Raw genomic sequence first — 23,566 nt, forward strand, 5'->3', positions numbered from 1 at the left:
CACAAGACTACTGCAGACATCATCGACTGTTTAGAGCTAGCTGCTGCTGCTAACCTTGGTCAATTCACTTGAAATACTTTTAGCCTAGTTGTCGGCTACACTCAAACCCTCAGCTTCAGTTTTATTTTAAGGCGAATTCATTTATTATTAATTTTATCTATATATGTATATATTAATCTTATCTATAACATACAATTGAAATTGCAACAAATGCTAAGAGTCTGAGTAAAAGTTGACAGACTGCTGGAAGCTTGGTTTTGTTCTCTCCAGTCCAGCCGGTGGCACTGAAGGCCTATATCTTCTCGGTGGCGAGAGACTGTAGCGGCAGTGAAATACGCCCATTGGGGCAAAACCAAGATGAAGGGCTTTGAACCCTTCTGTATATATACAGGCCACTTATAAATGTACTTTTAATTGTTATTAATAATTGTGTTGTTAGACGTTATTTATGAAACTGAAGAAAAAATAAGTAGAAATTAACCAAACCAAAATTAGTCGAATTAACCAATTTCATTAAAAACAGTAGATTCGCGCACCCTTGCGAGTTGGATTTTTCCGAAGTGAACTCCACGCTCTCGCGGAGCAGACACAACTCCATGGCAACGCAGCTCATATAGGCAATTTTAAGGTAAGTTTTTGTGTGTGTGTGTGTTTCGCTACAACGCACGTTTTTCTATTCACACAAGTAATTTAGCTAGATATGAGCTAAAGCGTAACAGCTTTCCACATGCTGCAAAAGACAGAAACTTGGTAGCCAGTGACTTTTTTTTGTAAGCCAACTAACTAGCGCTAGGAACGTTTGTTATGTAGCTAGCTAGTTAGGTAGCTAGCTAAGACAGCGCGTGTTTGTCAATCACTCTCCTTTTCGATGGCAGTTTCATTTCCCACAGTAGCGTACATGCAACCATCAGGTGGGTATTAATGGAAATATCTTATGTCTGTTTTTCACAGATGCTGAAATTGAAACAACAACAACAACATGTCGTACTCCTTTCACTGGCGCTGTGCTGTGCCTCAGGCGACAAAGCGCTGAACGCAGACCACCTCAATGCACACCAGCGCCTCCACGAACACAACGCCAACGCTTTTCTTGACGCTGAGGTAGGGACGAACAGTGCCTGTATAAATCTGTTAGCTAGCTAGCTACATTTCAAATCTTCTAGCAGTAGTAAACGCATGATCTGTCGGAAATGTTCGTATTACGGTTATTAGGTGCAGCAACATAGTAAACTTATATCTTATGAATGTAGCTACGTGGTGTGCATGGTTTCCTGCCTTAAACTCAACTAAACGTTGACAGTTGTGATACACACAAGATTCCATTCACCTTGCTAACAAAGCACCATCTGCACTACGACTGTTTATTTTTATTTAGGATCAAGTTGATATAAAGAAGCTTAGTCCATCTGATCAGAGGAAGAAAATGGTGGAGATAGTAAGGAGAATAGACACAGACTCGGACAAATACTTGAGTTCAGGTGAGTGGAAATTAGGTTGATTGAAATTCTGTATGTATAATGTACTGAGACAACACTGATCCTGTGTTGCTTTGACAGAGGAAATCACATTATGGATACAGAAAGTGTACAGACGATACGCAATGGATGATGCAAAGGAACGCTTTCCAGGCTTTGATACAAACAGTGATGGTCTGGTTTCTTGGGATGAATACAACATGGTTATGCACGGACACAGTGTTGAAGTAGATGACAATGCTGTTCTTGGGGATCCAGAAGAAGAATCTCTCAGATTTGTATTTGCAAAACACTCATTAGACACAAGGTACTACATTATTTGACAGTATTTTGAATGTTAAAAATGTTCAGAATGACGTTTCTATTCACAGCTTCATTTAAAAGAGAAAAGGCGATTTGACTTTGCTGATGCAGATGGCACCTCCGGGTTGAACGTGACAGAATTTCTTGCATTTACACATCCATCGGAAGTAGATCACATGTCTGTAAGTCATTCACTCTGCACATGTTGTAACAAACTTGGTTTAGTCAACTGAATTATACAAAAAATATTTGTCTTTTTGTACTTAGATGTTGTTTGGTGTCATTGGGCTATTCACAAAAATGTCTCTTAAAACCCACTTATGCAGTTTTCAAAAAGATTCTGGCATTCAATGTTTCTTTTTTGGGATTTGTTCAATTTACATGGACAATGGCCTCCATCATTATAAGAGCATAGTTGTGAACATGTCTGCTGTTTAAAATCATAAATTAAGACATTAATCAGATCTAAGATCTAAGAAAATTCTTAGAATGACATTGGTCAGTGAGGCCCATTTGTCCCATAGCTGAAACTGTTGTTTGTCTTAGGATTTTGCAATTGAAGATGTGTTGAGTGAGTATGACATGGACAAAGATGGATTCATCAGTCTAAGTGAATTCATTGGAGATCTCAAAGCAAAAGGTAATGGTTAATATACATAGTCAGTTTTTGTGTACATAAAAGTAATCAGCACATATTAATGTTGAAACTGCAGTTTGTATACCCTTTTTAAAAGAGAGTGATGAACCATCCCAGTGGGAGGCTGAGGAGACCGTTCGATTTAAAGACCTTTATGACCAGAACAAGGATGGCAAGCTAAACCGAGACGAGCAGCTGCGTTGGGTTGCCCCAAACAGTTATGGCTCAGCACGAGAAGAGGTTGGCATACGGCAACACCCAACATATATTGCGTTGGCCAGTTCTTAACCCGATTTTAGTAGTTTCAGCAATCACTTGTGTTCTCTGCTTGATGCATAAAAAATGTTTATTAATAATTTTGTTTGTTGGTGGGACAGTTTTAAAGATGAAATTTTACACTTCAGTCACATAAAATTCATTTGACGTGGTTTTCAGACACAGCTCCAGACCATCATACTACCATCACCATGTTTGACTGTTGGTGTGATTGTTGAATGTGGTGTTAGCTTTATGTCAGATGTTCCTGTTACATCTGACGTAAATCTAACAACACATTCAACAACCACCTTTGACCCACAGAATATTATCTATTATAATAATAATATTATATTATTATTGGTCCACAGAATATTATCACAAATTTCTTTTAGAGGTCATCTCCCAGGGCTTTGGCTTTGTAACCCTTTCCAGACTGGTGAATTTGAATGACTTTGTTGCACATCTATATTAAAATTTCTTTAGAAGTAGCATTGCATGGTGCTTATAGAGATCTTCGAGCCTGCTTTACACTGCTAGACATGTTTTATTTAAGAGATGTTTACAGTCATCTGGTCTGGCTCTTCAAACCTGTCGCTGTTGCACAAAAACAAAGATGCCACATAGATTTTACAAACACCATCCCAAAAGTGAGGTACAGAGGGTGGATCTTGCATACATTACAGGACTGCTGGATATTGCAAAACACTGCTTTAGTCTATAATTTGCACTTCCTAAAGATAAGAAAACACTTTATTGATCCCAAAGGAAATTGCAGCTTGAGAAACTTCACTTTTCAGCAGGAAGTAGTTTACAGTCTGAAGAATCTATGGTCCACAATTGTCTGCCATGAATTCTGACATTTGTGCTGACAATAAATGACTTCAAAAACGTAACCTAAAAGCATAATCTTGACAACATTTTGGTAGTGTATATTGCAGACACTTCTAAAATTGAAATTTTACTTTTTCTCTTGTTTGAATAGGCTGTTCATCTTATCATGGAAATGGATCAGGATGGAGATGAACGGCTTTCAGAAGCAGAGATTTTGAAGAACCAGGGCATTTTCATGAATAGTGAAGTGACAGACTATGGCAGACAGCTCCTTGTGCCGCATGATGAATTATAATAATTTTTGCCATCTTTGTATTTACATGGTGAATGTTTGCTTTACTTTCCTTATGAAAAAAAGATTGATTTTTTTTTTGTATGGACAACAATGTCATCATGAAAGCTGTATTGCTTTTAGGAGTACTGGAAGTAGGTTTCTGCACTGATAATTCATGCTTGCAAGGTATAAATATTAATACTACTTGTAATATATGCCTCAAGAAATTACAGATGTCGTATCTACCCATTTTTCAAATTTCAACGGACATTAGAGCAGCATTATGCAGGAATTGGCTCCCCCTACAGTGGGGAAGAATTTGTGCTTTGATGAAGGATCAGTGTTTAGGATGTTTACACCACACAGCAGTAAGGAATCAGTTTCTCTGTCGATATTGATTCATGAATACTGACCTTAGCCGAGGCAAGAGTTGTTCTTGGTCTCTTTGTTACTTCCTGGATACTTTTGTATTGGAGAATCACAAAGAGAATGTCCAGTCGTCTGTCGTTGAGTGGAGTTGGCTCATGCAACAAGAAAATGATTGCACACAAACAAGCTGTTGCACACAAAAATGTTGAAAGCAAGACATTTAAAAGAAAATCACTAGTTAAAGTCATTATTGTAACACTAATGCCATTAATTAGCTTTTACAAGATGTGTGATTTAGATTGGAACTTCTGCCTGCTTCTAACAAAACAGGATTGTGTTGAATTAACTTGGTTTTAGCTATTACAACAGACTGATGAATGTGTTTTTATTAGCCCTGCTGATGGGTTCGTTGTAACATTTACACACTTACACTTCTGCTTTTAGATTAATTGCTAATAAATGGTATGCTGTTTGCAGTTGAGACTTCATGCAACACTATAACATAGCTGAACCCCAGTATAGTGCATTGTGTTTAATAGGAAGTGAGTTTGAAAGCAGCTGTGGTTTTGATGTCTGCAAAGAGGTTACCAAGCTCAATTATTGCAGCTCTGCCTTTAAATAAACATATTAAATTGTACACTTTCAGTTTCAGTTCAATTTAATTCAACTTTATTTTCATTATACTAATACTGGGTTGTACAGTACAATAAAACATGGTTAGTCTCCGGTGCTGTAATAGGCAAGGACAATAAATATACAAGTATGTGTCTGTACATGTGCAAATGTGTGCATGAAGGCTGGATAATTAAGGTGCAAAACTATGTTACTATACTAATGGTACAATAAAATCAATGTGAAGGCCAGCCATGTGTTGTATGTGTGTAAATGGAAGGGTACAGAAAACTCAGGAGTGTATGCTGCGGTAGACCAGTCTGATGTTGTATACAGCATCACAAATGTAAACAGTGCAGTACAAGTATAGCAGCTTGATGTTCTAGTAGACTGAACAGTACACAGCTTATGTAGAGTAAAGGGAGTTCCAGTTAAAGTGCAAAGTGCATACAGTCTCTGAACTAGTGAAGCTCAGAGTGGGTTTGATGAGCGAGCTGGAAGGATCAGAGTAAACAGTAGCAGTCTGTGTGTGTGTGTGTGGTCAGGTAGAAGTTGGTGTTATTGGTGAGACCAGTTTAACAGCATGCAGAAAGAAACTCAAATCTAGTGGTTCTGACGGATGTTCCTGTATCTTTTTCCGAATGGCAGGGCTTGGAACAGGAAGTATCTGGGGTGAGTGGAGTCAGAGGAGATGCTGATGGCTTGTTGTATGGATGGGATGGCAGCTGCAGTGATGTACTGGGCATTTTTCATCTTTCTCTGCAGGGCCTTGTGTTATGTATATGTGTATCTCTTGGCCTAGTTCAGCACAATCAACCATGGTCAAAAGAAAGACAGCTGACTTGACAGTTGTCCAGAAGATGATCAGTGACACCCCCGCAAGCTGATTGCCTCCATGCTCTGCTGTATTACAGCAAAACTGTGTGGTAAAGGAGCCCAGACCAAGTGTTGTGTGTATAAAGTACCTGTCAGGAGTTGAACATTGCTGTATTGTACATTATTTTCTGTTTGATCATATGTAATATAATAATGATGAATTACATGAATTTTGGATTTTCATTGGATTTGGATTTTACTGATATACTTTTCAAAAGTAAAACAAAAAGATATTTGAAGTATGTAATGTGTATAAATCCTGTTTTTTTAATTCAAATGCACACTTAGGAAACTTTTTCCTGATATTCTCAGTTTATTATGCACTAGTACATTATAAGTCCAAACGTTCCCAGACATCACTTCTAGTTATTGAATTAAACTCATAGCAGCTCATTGACACATCTATTGCCAATAGAGTAGCAGCTGGACATGAACCTAAGGTCACCATGCCCATTTCCAAATGTTGGCTAGGATGATATAAACCTTTCGAAGCACTGAGATGTGCAGCAGTGGAACTGTTTTCTGGAGTGCTGGATCTCTAGCCAATAACTTCAGGATGGCATGGATTGGTGTTTATGATCCAGAGCTTCTCATCCAATTTCAGTACCTGACAATGTTTTGTGGTTAAGGGCATAAAATCATCACAGCAATGTTCTAACATCTATTTTAACTCCATATGAGCAGGTGTCTAACCTGGCACCAAGTTTCTAGACAAATTTTGAAAGTCCTACTATTTCAGGAGGCTTGCCATATCCAGCATTTAAATGTCGAGTACAAGCAGGCTGTTATCTTCCAGGCAGTCTGTGGTCAATGACATAATACAAAAGCTCTTCCTCATCTTAGTCGAACGTAGGCACCACAAGTGAACTGCTGTGAGGTTTCTGGTTTCCTGTGTGTATTTTTCTTGTTCCTTTCCTAACTGAATTTACTTTATTACTGAAGTTACGTTTCTTCTGGAGTGGTGTTAAAAAGTGATATAGCTCCTGAGACTTAGATGAGATGACACCGTTACAGTTCAAAGATGCTTTCTGGGTGAGTGATCTTTTGTTGAGATATTGTAAATGAGGCACTTTGCTTAAAGCCAACTGCAGTTGTACGATGATTCTATTCGAACTGTAACTTTGTAGTTCCTGTGCAGTTTTAACACATGAAGAATGCTATAGGCTGCATTCAGACAGAATCCAGAAGGACAGAATGGCATTAAATGTTGGCATTAAAGTACACTTACGACATGTATACCAATTGAGTGTGGGGGTTCTGACATTTTTTAGAGATTATAAGCACAGTACTCATGCGTCTGCATTGTCATGGTGAACCACTTCCACACTTTTGTGGGCTCCCGTTCAAGAATTGTCCTTCCCGCAAACAGCCATCATACATGGCGCTTTGATCTGCTTAGTTACATGTCAGAGCAGGAATCTTCAAAGCAACATGGAAAATTTCTGGGTTCATTTGCATCATAGCTCTCAGCTTATAAACCGGTTTTAGCTTGTGTTCATTCAAAGGTTGTACTTTGTCCCAAAACAGATTGTTTGAGAACAGTTCAGATCTGCTTCTGGACTAGTGAAGAGCCAGAGAACAAAGCATTTGTTTGTGCTAAAATGCTGACTGGAACAGCAATCTAGAAATGGTTTGAGACACAGTATGTTGTTCTATTTCTGACCCAAGAAACCATTGGGTTGCCTTAATTCCACAATTCAGGATGAGTAACCTAATGACACATTGGTAGTATGGAAAAACCATCAGATGTGTTGCCTCTTGTTGATTTGCGGAGGCCTTCCCTAGATTTAACTTTCCTGATTAATGGTTGTTAAAATTACAATCATACAACTTATAAATAAATACGTTAGCTGGGTGGCACTGCAATAACAGTTCCGCTACTGGCATTTAGGGCACTGAATTTATAAGCAATGCAGGATATGAAGCCCTCACCATGAGATTCTGTGATGGCCGGCGGACCTGCAAAGACATAGAGGAGCTCTTGAAGATGAGGTGATAATTCACAATGATTATTTTCCCCATTATCAAAATTCTAAACGCAGTAAGATGTTGTGTGGTAAAATGGCTCCTGCTCTTTACAGGGCAATGACAGAGGAGAAGTACGGCAAGGAGTTGGTAGCTATTGTGCGAAAGGCTGGAGGCCAGAGTGAAATAGGGTAAGACACCCCCATGTAAAGGGTGCCAGTCATAATTTATTAGGAAGTATTCATAAAGTGAATGAATACATGAATACAACTGCGAAATTAAGCTTAGAAATAAGAATTTGTAAGTGATACCTGTTTGTATTAGTAACACATCTCTTAATTCTTCTTGTAGTACTTTAAGGGAATCGTTTGACCAACTCAAAGCACGTAAGTGGCAGGACAGCATTTACTGTTCCTTTTGTCAATTTTAATATGCACACTTTTTAAACTGGACACTGGCCATTGATACTGATGTTTTATTAATGTCACAGAAATCGAGAACATTGGAAATTTGCATATACAGCTCTCTGGAATGTTAAAAGAAGAGGTCAAGCGCATGGAGCAGTTTAGAGAACGCCAGAAAGAGCAGCGAAAAAAAGTATGTGCAGTGGCATAAAACACAATACATCATTAATTATCAAAAGCATGACATTGCACCTCCACCTGCTTTAGACACAGTGGGTGGCTTCCTGTAAAACCCCCTCATCTGTCACATCAGTCCAAAATGTCAAAACACAGTTTTTTATTATTTGTTTAACTCTTTGACCTGTTTTTGCTTCAACTATATGTTATGTTAGTGCTGTAATATGCAATTAAAATAACGTTTTACTGTCTGAACACAGCAACAGTGTGATTCAGTAAAAACTTTATTATACTTAAACATTTAAAAGCCACTGTTCTATTAAAATGTTTACACCGTGTTGCAGTTTGAGGGAATCATGGAGAAGGTTCATAAGACCAAGGTTTCACTGTACAAGAAAACAATGGAGGTGAGCATAAGACTTTCTGATCTATCACAGAAGTATAACCACATTTAGACTATTTGTGTTTTCAGTAGAGCCCCTTTTCATTGCACACATAGAACTGTGATACTGAATAAGAGTTGATGAGAAGAGAAATCAGGAAATTGCATGTCTATATGTGACACTGAGAGAGCAAGAGAGCAACAGAACAGGAAGAGGAAGGAGCATTCAAAGTTAATTTAAATTGAGGTTCATTTCCGTGCATGTGTGTGTGTGTGTGTGTGTGTGTGTGTGTGTGTTTGTGTGTGTATGTGTGTGTATGTTGGGGGGCAGTGCTCAAAAGTTCCACTTCTCTGCCTGAATATTATTTTTAAAAGGCATGCGCACACACACACACAGTGTTTCACAATACTAAGTTTTCCTATTCCTCTCATAGCTTTGCAATTTCCTCAAAACATGCAATGTGTTTTCAAACATTGTAACAATGTATTCTCAATATCTTCTCATGACAATTTATTGATTTTAGTTTTGGCTTGAGAAATGCCTTTGTAGTTTGTATTTGAGGTAATATATATATATTATTAAAGTTTGTGCCTATTAGCAATAATGGCATTTAGGTTTCACCATATATGCCCTGCACTGATATTACTCTAATTTTTTTAATGTATATCTCACGTCTGTCATGTGAAATAATCTGAAATTTGGTCTAAATATCTGTTCCTGATATAGGCCAGTGATATAGGCCAGTGATAGGCCAGGTATAGGCCCATTTTTCAGATCACAACTGATTTGCCAAGCCGCAGCGATCATGGCAACAGTTTTGCTAACCCACAACCTAGCCAACACTAACCTAGCTAAAGCTAATAACTTTCCATTACATTGTCTTCTCAAAGGGTTTTGTGGCCCCAAAGATGGTATTAAACTGTTAATACGATGAAGGAAAAACTATGACATATTTAGACTAGACTGCTAGTCAATTTTGCAAAAACCTGTTATTGTTTTGATGGTGACTCTGTTTAAATCAAAAGCACATCTGAAAGAACAGTCTTCATCATTTCTCACAGTCTAAAAGATCCTATGAGCAGAGGTGCAGAGAAGCAGATGAGGCCGAACAAGCAGCCGAAAAGATCAACAGTACTACGACCCCAAAACAGGTTGAAAAGGTAAAATATACTTTTCAGGTTTTCCTGTTATATATTGTACAAATAGTGTCAATGAACCATCACATGCATTTGCTGTGGTTAAGTGTCATTAAAAGAAAAAGAAAAAAATTTAAATATTTGATTACCCCAGTCAAAATGTCTAACGGTTAAGCATGAGGTAGTATGCTTTAAAAACATTTTACTGGTAGTGGGCCAATGGATTCAAGTAACTACCAGTAAAACATCAGGAAAGACATCATAAGGGCCTCACAGAAGCCTTTTTCAAGAAACAATAGGCAAAAATTCCCCAAACAGAAACTGGCTACAAAACACATTTGCAGTTTACAAAAAGCCTGCCCAATGTGCTCCATGCCCTTTTCCATTTTTTGTATATTGTGAAACTGTAAAAGATTACATAAATAAGGTTTAAAATATGAATACAAATATTATGTGTAGTCTTATGCAATTGAGAAATCAGGTCACCTTTTAATCACATTTTCATGCCACTGTACATGTGCATCACTGGAAGTCTTTGCATCACATTCTACCCTGTTATATCCTGTGTAAAGAATAGCCCTGCCAGTGGCGAGTTTAGATACGCACTACAACAAAATGCTGACATGTTAAACTTTGCAGAATGATGACTTTAAAGTTGTTTAACCCTTTTGATAATGCTGTTTTTTATTCTTTTTTTTTTCAAATTATATTTGCTTTTGAAATTCTGTTGTCATGACACGTTTTCACAAATTTACTTCTCAGGTACAAAACAAGGCCAAACAGTGCAGAGAAGCGGCAGGAGAGGCAGGTGAGAGCAGAACCTTTATTGTTTTATCTAATTTTATTAAATTTTATTAAAGTTACTTCAAAAGTAGAACTGCTGCTTTTCTGGAATGTTGTGATACCTATTCCCCCAGTCACTGCTTAAAAAAGCGAAATGACAGAAAAAGAACAATTGCAAATTGTAGAATTTCATCATTTCAGCTTTAACAAAGATGAATTTAAACACTGGATAATCTGTAATGTGAAAAAAAGAGTATTTTTGGAACTCCTGGGAAGATTTTCATGAGTATCTAGAGTTTACATCAAATTGTTGATGACAAATATTGACAGATAATTGCCAGACTTGTTATAGCTGAGAAAATGACTACAGTAACTCAGATAACCACTCTGTACAACTGTGGTGGGCAGAAAATTATCTCAGAATGCACATCGACCTTTGAGGTGGTTGGGCTACAATAACAGAAAGCCTTATCCAGTTTTGCTACTGTCAGCCAAGAACAGAACGCTACGGATTCCTTAATACCATTGAATCATCGCAGTGAATGCGACAGCCTATTTGATTTTTTTTTTTTTTTGCTGACTGTGTGATTTTTCTCTTCTTGACCTAATGTGAATCTGAATTACCTAATAAACTGATTTATGTTTAAAAAAAATGTGAGGGCAGAGCAGGGGGCACAGAAGATGCTGAAGTTAATTGTAATTCTGTTTTGGCGCTGATAGTCTCTGTGGGTTACATGCATTAGGAAGCTTTAACTAACACAATAACATTAAAACATTCTCTTTGTGTTCAGAGAAGCAGTACATGTCTAACATTGATCAACTGGACAAGATTCGTCAGGAATGGGAGACTACACACGAGAGCACATGTGAGGTAAAACTTGTTTCACAAATCACCTTACTGAAAGTTTTAGCTAGGAGCATTTCAGCCAAGGCACATACTAAAACCACACTGACATAGAAATACAGCATCCACTTTAGCTCTCTGACAACCACAGCTACCACAAACACTGACAGCCAATTCAAAAAAGGTTAGATATAGTCTCAGTCAACATCTCAACCATCTATACAGTATATACAATATATACAATACTAAACACAGTGGCTAGTATCTAGAAAATTAGCTGATTATGTTTTTTTCCATTCAAGAATGGATTGTCCAGTTTGACATTTTGTTGGAATTCCATTATGGTGCTTGAATAACAGCTGGTAATAAATATTATGCTAAAAAAAAATTTTCAAAATAATGCAATTATTTTGAGTCTATATGTTGATAGAATTACAAACAATAAACTACACTGATGATAGATGGGCATGTGGTCCTTGGGGGTATGGTGTTGGGGTTACAAATGCATGCCCTGCAAACTGCTGGGTGTAAAACACAACGTTTCTTTTACCCACTGGTGTGGGTAAAACATCTCTCTTGTTGAAAACAAGCTTAAAGGACCAATGACAAATATTGTATTTATTGTATCTTTTTTCCCTAAGGTTCACTTATAGCCTTAACATGGATGAATGCTATTATGTGACAGAACAGTCATAATGATGGTATATGACCATTTTCCATCTTTATCCCTGAGAACTAAACAGCCTGTTTTTGTTAGTGTGCCCAAAAGGGATATATGTACATGACCTCTGGTCTGATTAGCTGTTCTGTACTGAACCACATTTAAGACATGTGTCTGTTCGCATGACATCACAAGAACAATAAATACACTGTTCTGGTCTTCAATCATATGTTTATGACCTCATTTGCGAACGTTATGCGAACTCACTCTTTTAATCACTTTTAATCACTTTCCTGGTCACTGGATATGAAGCTGAAATTCCTGGTGAAAAATTTAAACCAAGCCTGAGTAAAAGTGAGCTTTTCTTATTGTTTCTTATGACTTGGGGCAACCCACCTCTGATTCAGGGGTGCTTCAGGGGTGAACAATTCTGGTCCTGGAGTATGGTTGACTTGCGCATTAATAAATCTCATACATACCTAATAATAATAATAATAATAATAATAATAATTATTATTATTATTATTATTATTATTATTATTATTACTACTACTACTACCAATAACCATCATCATTATTTTCATAATTCTTACCACCATAACTTAGAGAATATCAGTACATCTGAGCATAACAACAGTCTTTTGTGATGGTACTCGATACAATACTTGATGTATTTTGTCTTGCCATTGTTGTTTGTTGGCTTGCTTGCTGGAGGGGGTTATGTTTTATGCTTTGTTGATATTTTGTCTCATTATCAGATTTCTGCAAAGCTGCTTTGCGACAACATCAGTTGTAAAAACTACACAAATAGATTTGATTTGATTTGAGGACCCTGGGTTGAGGACCGCTGGTTTAGTGTATGTAATAACATACTTTTGTAATTGTCTCTGGCTGTCCTTGTAAACAAAATTAGTGTAAAGTTTATTCAATATTTGTATTCACATACACCAAACTTAATTGGGAGAAACATTTATTAGGTTCTATGCATTGTACCTTTGAAGTTATTCTCATGATTTTTTTTTTTTTCATAATGACCACACTCATTATAGTTTGGCATTATTAGAGATAATAAGTGGCAGTCGGTTTTATTTTCTTGGTGTTTCACTCAAACTAATGGCCTAACTTTATTAGTCACAGGCCATTACTGGGTTACAGTATGGTAGGGACAACACCACAGATTTTAGACACTAATTACCACAGAAGTAAAGATTCCAATACCTTTTGTGCTTTCTACTGTGTAAACCAGTAAGTGTAGACATTAGAAAGAAACACTTAGTAAAGTGAAATTACTCTGAGTGAAGACTTAACATTTACAAAGCATATGGCATATAACAGTGTGTGGCTTTACGGCTACTTTTGAATAGTTGATTGAAACATTGTTTTCTATTTGCTTTCCTTGATTTTGACCTAGTAGCCATGTACATCTACATACTAGTCAGCGGTGTCAAATTTTAAACCTTAGAGAACACATTTCCACTGCTCCACAGCTCAATGCTGGGGGAACTTTACACCCTTCTAGCCCATTCATGGCATTAGACATGGTGCCAATATGTTCATGTCTGTCTACTTCAGAACGTCCTATTCTATTGGTTATACTTCTTTACAGGGACTATAAAAGCTGTGTGTATGTGCATTTGCACATGTGTGTCATTAATAGGTGCAACATAAAGTAGCTGAATGCATTCATTGTAAGGAATTTATATACAGATATTTCAGTATTGATTTGTCGATCTCTACAGGGTTAAACCTTTGCAACATCATGAAAACCTTAGTGAGCCTGACTCAAATCTTCAGTATTTAAATATGGTGACAAACTAAGACACACAGATATCAGTTATGATTTTTTGCAAAATGATGCATACATCTGACATACCAAAAGGTGGAGCTAATGGCTGTAGTGAGCCTGTTCTAACCTACTGTTATCTTCAGCCAGACTGAATGCAACTAGGCTATATTCCTTAAAGACCATTTGTAAGTATGTGTAATGCCTGTTCTTGTGTGGGGTTTCTTGTTGTTTTTTTTTTGATGTATTGATCTCATCTTTGCAGCAAACTGAAATATCATAAAACAACAGGAAGGTTGAAAATGTGTTTGCATAATGAAAATCAGCAGAAGAAGAGGGGGAGGATGTGTCACTTTTCAGCTCTGCTAAAAAACGGGAGCGGTCAGTTGCAGGAATGTTGCTGTCTGTTTGCGGCTCAATGCTGGGGTTTTGGGTTTAAGTCCCAATCTGGGTGGAGTTTCCCGCATTGGTTTACTCTGGGGACTTTAGTTTCTCCCCACAACCCAAAAATATGGAGATAAGGTTAATTGGTCACTCTAAAAATGCCCTGGTGTGTGACTAGGTGTGTATGTATGTAAGTGATGCCCAGATTGGATTAGCATTCCGCCTTGGTTAAACTCCCCTAGTGCTCAATGCAGTCCTATGGGTGGGTGGTCATTTCCTGTGTGCAACTGTCTGACTGTATTAGAAAGGCCCTACAAAAGTAACAAAACTATCAGTATTAACTCTGAATCTGATGTCAAGTGATCCCTCAAACCAACAGGGTTGTTTTTTTATCAGCAGATTGTTTTCACAGCCCTGCACTCCAAAGGGCATGCAAACCAGAGTCTCAGGTTTTGTTTTGTTTCATTGTGAATGAAAGCAGAATAGCTAGCTTCGATTAAACTACATCCCTTAACTACAGTCGCTAATACACAGCTAAAAACATAACCTCTCGGTGTTGTCTAATTTATAAAAGATCAGTTCCCCAATTTCATACAAGCGAAACTATGCGTTGGTTGATGGAGCCCTGCTTTCTCTTCTTCTGTGACTGGATGTCTAAACTGCTACAAAGTGTTAAATAAAATAGAATAGAAATAGTTTGTGCTGTATAGTTTTTTGACTAGTCTAACACCAAAACATGCTATTATTGCTTGAATGACTTCTATAGCCATCTAGCCTCAGTACCACACATTAATAAGTGATCTGTGTTTGCATCAGTGACTCAATTCCTACTTGTGTCAAACCATGGCAGTTGCCATTGTCAAATGCATTCTTTAAAACCCAACATCTCAAACAGATCTGAAGTTCAACTTCTGACAGAATAAGAGCCTGATGCCGTTAGGTTGTTTATGCTGCTGTGGCTACACATTTGGCAGCACATCATTCTTTTTTCACATCATTTTTTCACATCAATCTAAATAAATTGTTTATTCCCTCAGTTGACTTCGGAGAATGATAATTAACAAATGGCCATTAAAGTAAAATAGGAGTTTTTAGGTAAGGTGGGAGACAACTTAATGCAGCTGTGGTTTATTAGGATGATTTATTACATTTTAATAGTTAATCTTGCATGCATAATTTATATCTGTGCTATACAACAAACAAACAAACAAACAAACAGCATATGTCCCAAAATGCTGGTATGCTGTTATATTTCTGATGCTAGCAACAACAAAAAAAAATTAAATGATGATTCAGATTTATTCAAAACCTATTTCACTGATGTAAAAAACATAATTGACTCTTTAGCTACTAAATCACTTAACCAAATTGAGTGGGTTCAATTCCACTAACAAAACTCAGGCATAATCTAAACATCAGTTAAATAGAATGTCTGCAAATGTGAAACTATCTAGAAGGTTTCAAAAAGCAGCACATGATTCCATTCCAAAGAGATTGAAATACAGATGCAAAATGAAGGGCTTGATATCTACCAGTATGGAACGGATTCTAAAGCCATTGCTAAGGCTCTGGGAATCCTGTGAACATCAGCAAGAGCCATTATCCATAAATGGAGAAAACTTGGAACAGTGGTGAACTTTTATTTAGCATAAATTCACCAAGAAATTGACAACTCATCTAGGAGGTCACAAAAAAATCTACATGGACATCTGAACAACTCCAGGCCTTACTTTCCTCAGTTAAGGGTAGTGCACATAATTCCACAATAAGAAAGACACTGAGCATAAATAACATAAATGGGAGAGTTGCAAGGCCCAGATTACTGCTGACCAAAAAAAAAACAGGCTCATCCCACTAAACATCTAGAAGAGCCCAAAGGTTTTTAAATAACATCCTGTGAACTAATGAGGCAAAAGTGGAACTCTCTGGAAGACATGGAATCATGTGCACTACATTATAAATGGCGTAAAGCTGGGTTGGTTGGGTTATGCAACAAGACAATGATTGGAAGCATATATTGTAGGTCCACGTCTGAATGGCTGAAAAAAGTCAAAGAGTGAAATATTGGTCTTAGGTTTTGAATAAATTTATCTTCAGAAAATAGAATAATTTAAAAGCTGCATTTTGTCTTTACTTGTGGTGTCTTTATCTTATATTGAAATTTAAATGTGACAAACATGAAAAAACAGATACAATTGTCAAGGGGGCAAATACTTCTCCACAGCACTGGAATCTACTGTCATTTTAATAATAACAGTGTTCAGTTATATTAGTTATGCATGATGTATAATTGTACTAATTCAGTATTGATTTATTATATGTGTGCTTTCTATGTGTGGCTTATTATGATGGGGAATTGTGTTAGAAAGACATTTTAGACAGTACAATTGTTGATAATCTTAAGATTTTAAAAATGAAAAATCCCAATCAGTGTTGGAATTAACCTTAAATAAGTATGTCTGACCAGCTGGCATGACAAAACAAAAGTAAAAGCATCTTGATGGGCCACAATTACTCATGCCTAAATATTAACATTAATGTGCTTTTTCCAATATCTGTATTGAACACAAAAACAATACTGAGATAAAAGTACACTAAACACAAGAGAATATGTTTTACTGTTCCAGTACCTATTAGGGGCAACTGTGGGGCAGGAGCAAGAAAAAAGCAATTTTACCATAACTGTATTCTAAGGTATTATACCAATCTTCTGTTTCTAGGATAAATAGAAATCTTTACCTATGTTCACTCTTGTCATAACAAATTAAATAATAATAACAAATTAAAGTTTGTAGGAGCCAATTAGCAGATAAGCTCATACTCTGTTCCCCTTAGTTTTATGTCATTTAAGATGCTTCATTCTTATTATTACAGGTTTTTCAGCAGCAAGAGGGCGATCGGATTAGTATCTTAAGGAATGCTATTTGGGTCCACTGTAACCACTTCTCAATGCAATGTGTCAAAGACGATGAGGTTGGTACATTTATTTTGGACCACCATAGTCCACACAATTATGCATGAGTGTAATTTTTAAAATGGTTTTATTCTGTTTTTATTTTGCTTTAATTAATGTGAAATACTTTTAAACGCTTTTTGCACTGTGGAAAGTTAAAGTGCTGCTGTACTGGTTACTGTTGATATCTCTGTGTCTGTAGTGTTATGAGGAAGTGAGGACAGTTCTGGAAGGATGTGACATCACAGCAGACATTAACAGCTTCATTGAGGTGAAAAGAACAGGCAGTACTCCCCCAGGTCAGTATTTCTATTAGCATTTTTTTTTTGCCAATCCCCTAAGAAGCCTGTTTCTTTTATTAATGTTAATTTCATATCATTGGTATGATCAGTTATTACCATGTATAGAACTTTAAATGGCTGTATGCTGCTTTTAGACATTTTTCTGTATTTGCTTTCCTAGCACCCATTATATTTGAGAACTACTATAACCGAGATACGTCAGGTGAGAGCAATGGGACAGCCCGCTTTGGAGGAGGGGTGATTAAGAGGTATGTACTCCATGCATAAATTTGCATGTTTTGGTTAACTTTTTGCTTGTGAATAACGTCAGTCGACTTTACTCAAATGTCACTCACTAGTCTTCATGTGAAGCCATTCATTCACAAATGTGCTGCATCACATTGTTTTCCAGGTTTTCTAACCTCTTGCAAGGCAACTGCTCTGGTGGTTCCAAAACCACGAATGACTGCCCACAGCCATTAGCTCCACCTTTTGGTATGTCAAATGTGTGCATAATTTTGCAAAAAAATCATAATTGATATCTGTGTGTCTTAGTTTGTCACCATATTCATATACTGATGCTTGTGAAGCGCAACATTTGAGTCAGATGAGAGCAATGAGATACACCTGAACCATGTGTAATTTATGTATAAACATTTAGGAGGGCCCATTAAAGTCTTCTGTATTCAAACATATTGACATTTGATCTTAATTTTATTATTATTGTTGAGAGATGCAGGTAATATCCTGTGCCTCAATAATGTTTGGGACAAGGACACATTTTTCCTTGATATGCCCCTCTTCTCCACTGTTTAAAGTTTTTAATCGAACCAATCAGACGTGATTGAAACGTGAAATACACATTTCAGACTTTAATTTAAGGGTGTTTGCATACCTTTCTACACAGCTCCCCTCATATCAGGGCAACATAATGTTTAAGACATGTGTAAGTAATCATAAACATTGACAGCTGTTTATTATTACTCAGGTGTGTTCCATTGCTTCATTAGTGCAGGCTACCCAGGATTCAAATTTTTGTAGTTGACATTGTTGAACATGAGGGCAAGAGATGTGGCAATAAATGTAAAAACAATGCAATTATGAGGCTGAAAAATGAGAAACCCACTGGTGAGCTTATCAGTTATTTATCAGAGACTACTATCCATCAAAGTATACAGAGGCTAGATTGCAAATACAAACCACTAAACAGAATTGCCAAATCACAATTTGCAAAAAAAAAGAAGTACTCAAAAGAGCCTGCAAAATTCTAAAATGGGACCAAAAGTAATCTGTATTAGAGATGGCTAGACCAAAGTGTGGATGTCCCACAATCCAAAGCACCTGTTCTGTGAAACATGGTGAAGGGATCTAATGGCTTGGGCACGTATGGTTATTATTGATGTCACAGCAATGAATGAATACTGAGCTGTATAGAAACATTGTAACTGCTCAAGTTCCAATAAATGCCTCCACACTTGTTGAGTGGTGCTTTCTCCTACCGCAATATAATGAGCCTAAACATACAGTTAAGGCAACACAGGTGAAAAAAAACTCTCAGTCAGAGCCCCAGGGTCAAGTCAGACCAAGTAGTTTTAGTTTAGTAGTAGTTTTTAAATGTTTTGTTAATCCAAAAACAAACAGGCTAATTGTCACAGTTGTACAGTATCCATTATGGGATATTATATAATCTAGTCATTTTAAATGAAAAGGAAGACAGAACCCAAGATTTGGTTTGCTTAGGGCATTTGACTATGTATTAGCATGAACCTTTGCCAATGAAATCAGAAAAAGCTCCTAATTTGGTGTCATTGTTAATGTTAATGTGTTGTTATTGTTAACTTGACTATAAAGGCCAAATGTGTCTGGATACAACTCCAGCTGCCCAGATGTATAGGATGAGCTTTTGGACAAAAAATATTTTGGAACCCCACATTTTGGCCAAAAGTCCACACTTTACATCATAGACACACCACATTCCACATCCCACACCATACACAGCACACCACACTCCACACACACACACCTAACAATCAACACCGCACACACCACTTGGGATACAATAGCAACTACATAGCAACACCTTAGCAACCACTTAGGAACACCTTAGCAACCACCAAGCAAGAGCCTAGTGATGCCATAGCAACCATCTAGCAACCACTTAGAATCACCTTAACAGTCATTTTGAAAGACCTTTTTACCCAGGGTCAAAACTAAGTCTAACAGTCTAATGGATGGTTGCATCTGTCATTGCACCCTATAACATTTTCAGTGAACCTGAAAAGTCAGTGAACCTGAAAGTCCTGAGTGGTAAAAAGTCAACAAAGTCACTAAGAAAATTTGTCCAGGTCCAGGAGAACGATAGACTGATAAGCAGAAAGCAGTGTGCTGCTTTTTAGAAGCCGGAGATGGGCCTGACACTTTTTTCAAAGATTTTGCTTCATAACCTTAGTTTTGCGTTATGCCTGGAACTGAATTATAAATTGTGGCCACACCACCGCCATGACCAGACCTGCGGGGGTAACTGTAGTGGCTAAAAGCTGAGGGAGTCGATTCACTCAGAGCTATGTGTTCATTAGGTTTCAACACATAGTGGTTATAAAGAATAATTTCATTGACTATGACTGCTTTCGGGGCAAGAGATCATTTATTTAACAGCATAAATGTAATGCTTGTACTTGCTTGTATTGTTTTTCCTGACGTCTACAATTACAGACTATGCAGGGAACAGACACAGTCTCAAGACTGCAGAGTTTGTCTGAAATATGAGTGATAATGATATATTATTATTTTTTATATAGGCTCAGTGTCACAGCAGAAAGAGATAGCCAAGACACTCAGTTACAAAAAAAAGTAGATAAATAATTTACACTATATACACAATATAACTAAGAAGTAAAAAAGCAATAACAATATTATTTACAGATTATTGCAAATGACTCTTAATTGCACATGTGGAGGGGGGGGGGTATTGCACATAGTATTTTTACATTGAGGGACCTCTGTTCCCTGAACATGTGTGTGTAGTGTAAGTGTGTGTGTATGTGGTCCACCGGGAGCAGTGCTGGTTGTGGAGTGTGACGGCAGCAGGAAGGAAGGACCTGCGATACTGCTCCTTCACACACTTGTGAAGCAGCCGGTCACTAAAGGAGCTGCCCAGTGCTGCCAGAGTCTCATGCATGGGGTGGGAGCTGTTCTCCTGTCTCCCACCATCTGCACTGGGTCTAGCATCCCAGGACAGAGCCGGCCTCTTTATGAGTTTGTTAAGTCTCTTCTTAGCTCTTCTGCTACTGCCCCAGCAGACCACTCCATAAAAGATGGCAGATGCCCCCACTGTGTCGAAAAAAGTCCTCAGGAGTGCTCCCTGCACCCCAAAGGACCTCAGTCTCCTCAGTAGGTAGAGTCTGCTCTGGCCTTTCTTGAAGAGTACAGTAGTGTTGACTGACCAGTCCAGTTTGTTGTTCAGATGAACACCCAGGTATTTATAAGAGTCCATACTCTCGATGTTCATACCCTGGATGTTCACTGATGGAGGGGGGTGTCTGCACCTGCGGAAATGGCAGAATGAATGGTTGGAATCATGTAAATCATGTAAATCCTATACCTGTATACTATCCAATTCACTTACCTGACTGGTGTGATTAAGTAGAGCCAGTCAGTCCTGGCGTAGCACCTTCTTGAGGGTCCAGTAGAGAACAACAGACCTCAGGCGGCTTGGGTGAAGCTTGTCTGTGCTGTAGAGGACTGGACATAAAATGCCCTAGTTTTAATTGCAACCGTAGGTGTCCATTCGTTTCTGTTGAAAGGTCAAATACTGCTTCTATTATTCAGTTTACCATAACATCAAACTAACATAATCATTTCTATTATTCACTAAATTTCTAAAGCTAAAAGCTAAGAAAATATAACGTATGGTTATTTGTACCAAGTCAGTCATATCTGTTTTCTTGGACTCCATACTTGTCGTTGCTATTGTCAGTCTTTCTACTGTTCCACTCTTCGACCCCTGTCTCACCTGTGAACCACACATTAAATATATCACTAAGTTAGTGAGTTGCAGTGTTGCTCAACACTGCCTCGTGCTGACTTATGCTGAGAACCTGGTCCATGCCTTTATCTCATCTAAGTTTCACTACTCTGTCGCTGATATAATCAATGGGTCTGTGTGAAACACAACTTTAACAACAGTTAAATGTCAAGCCCCTCATCTGTTGAATCAGGTGTTTCAGTGTAGGCTAAATAGAAAGGAAATAGTGTTGTGCTGGGACAAAAAAGGGGACAGTTGTCCATTGGAGGCCACTGTAATCTACGAGCATGCATAGACTGTCTCTTGATGAACAATACTGTCCATTTAAATCTCTGTTTTTATGTAATTCTTAGGAGACAACTCAGATGGGGTATATGCCTCCATTCCTGGCTTTGCAAACGCAGTTCCAAATAAAACTGACAGCCAAGGAGGGGAGTACCAGGCCCTGTATGACTACGTTGCACAGGTCAGTTTTAGTGTTCGTATGAGAATCTTTTCTCTGATAATAACTAAAGTCTGTAAATGTCTATAGACATGTTATAGTTCTAGATCATTAGAAAAGGGCGGCACTTACCTAGAAGTTGTATTTTAGTCTGAATTATCTGGCTGATGCGGTGTTTTGCCTCTTTGCAGAGTGCTGACGAGTTGTCCATCTCGATGGGGGATATCCTGCTCGTGGTTGAGCAAGGAGAAGATGGCTGGTGGACAGTTCAAAAGAATGGGCAGAATGGCCTGGTGCCAGGCTCTTACCTGTCCAAGATTTGAGCCAATAGAGAACCAGAGCCCATTGTCAAGATTCTCAAGATTTAATCATCCTTTATAAGGCATATTCTTTTTTCCTGGATCAGATTTACATTTTTGCACGGTGACAGGACACTGTGTACAGATGTTGTACACAGAACTGTAGCGTAGATCTAGATTCCTGCAGCAAGATCCTTTAATGATCCATTGTCATTTATAAATATACTCATATATAACATACATATTTGTATGTATGTATCTGACAGGTAAAGTGAAAAACATTGCTTATCTTCATCTACATTGGTATCTGTAATGGGGTGGGATATATTAGGCAGCAAATAAACAGTTAGTTCTTGAAGGTGATGCATTTAAGCGGGAAAAATTTAAGTTTTGTTGACAAGGGCCAAATTGTGGTGGCTTTTTGCTACTGGTTGACAGCCAGGTTGTTGTTTTTTTCTGGTATGCAGTGGTGAGTACATACCAAGATCAGTACCTACCAAGTTATCCAAGAAAGGACAACTGGTGAAAGGACACCAAAGGATACCTAAGGCTTATTGAAGAAATCCATGGAGGCCTTGCCTCCCAACATGATGCGCGTTTATATACACACACACAGTGGTGTTGAGTCAGTCACTAATTGTGCAAGTTCTCCCACTTAAAAAGAAATGAGAGAGGCCTGTAATTGATATAATAGGTAGACTTCAACTATGAGAGACAAAATGAGAAAAAAAATCTGAAAATCACGTCTGAATCACGTCTGACGTTTTTAATAATGGTGGAAAATAAGTATTTGGTCACCTACAAACAAGCAAGAATTCTGGCTGTCACAGACCTGTAACAACTTCTTTAAGAGGCTTCTCTGTCCTCCACTCATTACCTGTATTAATGGCACCTGTTTGAACTCGTTAACAGTATAAAAGAAACCTGCCCACAACCTCAAATAGTCACACTCCAAACTCCACTATGGTGAAGACCAAAGAGCTGTCGAAGGACACCAGAAACAACATTGTAGACCTGCACCAGGCTGGGAAGACTGAATCTGCAATACGCAAGCAGCTTGGTGTGAAGAAATCTACTGTGGGAGCAATAATCAGAAAATGGGAGACCTACAAGACCACTGCTAATCTCCCTTGATCAGGGGCTCCACGCAAGATCTCAGCCCGTGGGGTCAAAATGATCACAAGAACGGTGAGCAAAAATTCCAGAACCACACGGGGGGACCTAGTGAATGACCTGCAGAAAGCTGGGACCAATGTTACAAAGGCTACCGTCAGTAACACACTACGCCGCCAGGGACTCAGATCTTGCAGTGCCAGACATGTTCCCCTGCTTAAGCCAGTATATATCCGGGTGCGTCTGAAGTTTGCTAGAGAGCATTTGGATTTTCCGGAAGAGTATTGGGAGAATGTCTT

The 23,566-nt window shown here is 38.0% G+C and overlaps 2 protein-coding genes across 5 annotated transcripts; both read left to right on the plus strand.

Annotated features, from left to right (window-relative positions):
- Positions 1–342: 342 nt before the first annotated feature.
- rcn2 (reticulocalbin 2) lies at positions 343–5,785 on the plus strand. 3 transcript variants are annotated; one of them, XM_072695675.1, is made up of 9 exons: positions 343–628; positions 952–1,101; positions 1,376–1,478; positions 1,557–1,753; positions 1,847–1,960; positions 2,325–2,418; positions 2,492–2,655; positions 3,656–3,827; positions 5,408–5,785. In XM_072695675.1, exons 2-8 carry the CDS (start codon positions 952–954, stop codon positions 3,797–3,799), a joined length of 966 nt encoding a protein of 321 aa, XP_072551776.1. In that variant the 5' UTR covers positions 343–628; the 3' UTR covers positions 3,800–3,827; positions 5,408–5,785. The 3 variants fall into 3 exon arrangements, with proteins under 3 accessions (XP_072551776.1, XP_072551775.1, XP_072551777.1); XM_072695674.1 differs by lacking the exon at positions 5,408–5,785 and having other exon boundaries at positions 3,656–4,784; XM_072695676.1 differs by lacking the exon at positions 5,408–5,785 and having other exon boundaries at positions 344–628; positions 2,513–2,655; positions 3,656–4,784.
- A 572-nt stretch (positions 5,786–6,357) lies between these two features.
- On the plus strand, positions 6,358–22,512 carry pstpip1a (proline-serine-threonine phosphatase interacting protein 1a). Of its 2 annotated transcripts, none has more exons than XM_072694883.1 (15): positions 6,358–6,667; positions 7,527–7,627; positions 7,717–7,791; positions 7,952–7,986; positions 8,091–8,197; positions 8,526–8,588; positions 9,626–9,724; positions 10,463–10,508; positions 11,275–11,354; positions 17,030–17,128; positions 17,311–17,407; positions 17,571–17,658; positions 17,802–17,884; positions 21,767–21,879; positions 22,047–22,512. In XM_072694883.1, the coding sequence occupies exons 1-15, from the start codon at positions 6,635–6,637 to the stop codon at positions 22,176–22,178; spliced, it is 1,251 nt and encodes a 416-aa protein (XP_072550984.1). In that variant the 5' UTR covers positions 6,358–6,634; the 3' UTR covers positions 22,179–22,512. The 2 variants fall into 2 exon arrangements, with proteins under 2 accessions (XP_072550984.1, XP_072550985.1); XM_072694884.1 differs by having other exon boundaries at positions 7,552–7,627.
- The last annotated feature ends 1,054 nt before the right edge of the window (positions 22,513–23,566 follow it).

Source organism: Salminus brasiliensis, chromosome 13, assembly GCF_030463535.1.
Source record: "Salminus brasiliensis chromosome 13, fSalBra1.hap2, whole genome shotgun sequence".
In the NCBI taxonomy this organism is placed as follows: domain Eukaryota; kingdom Metazoa; phylum Chordata; class Actinopteri; order Characiformes; family Bryconidae; genus Salminus; species Salminus brasiliensis.

Coding starts and splice junctions, on each gene's coding strand:
- rcn2 (XM_072695675.1), top strand. CDS start 952: ATGCTGAAATTGAAACAACAACAACAACATGTCGTACTCCTTTCACTG. Junction 1,479..1,556: donor GGACAAATACTTGAGTTCAG/GTGAGTGGAAAT, acceptor TTGCTTTGACAG/AGGAAATCACATTATGGATA. Junction 1,961..2,324: donor CGGAAGTAGATCACATGTCT/GTAAGTCATTCA, acceptor TGTTTGTCTTAG/GATTTTGCAATTGAAGATGT.
- pstpip1a (XM_072694883.1), top strand. CDS start 6,635: ATGACACCGTTACAGTTCAAAGATGCTTTCTGG. Junction 7,792..7,951: donor GGAGGCCAGAGTGAAATAGG/GTAAGACACCCC, acceptor TTCTTCTTGTAG/TACTTTAAGGGAATCGTTTG. Junction 9,725..10,462: donor CCCCAAAACAGGTTGAAAAG/GTAAAATATACT, acceptor TTTACTTCTCAG/GTACAAAACAAGGCCAAACA.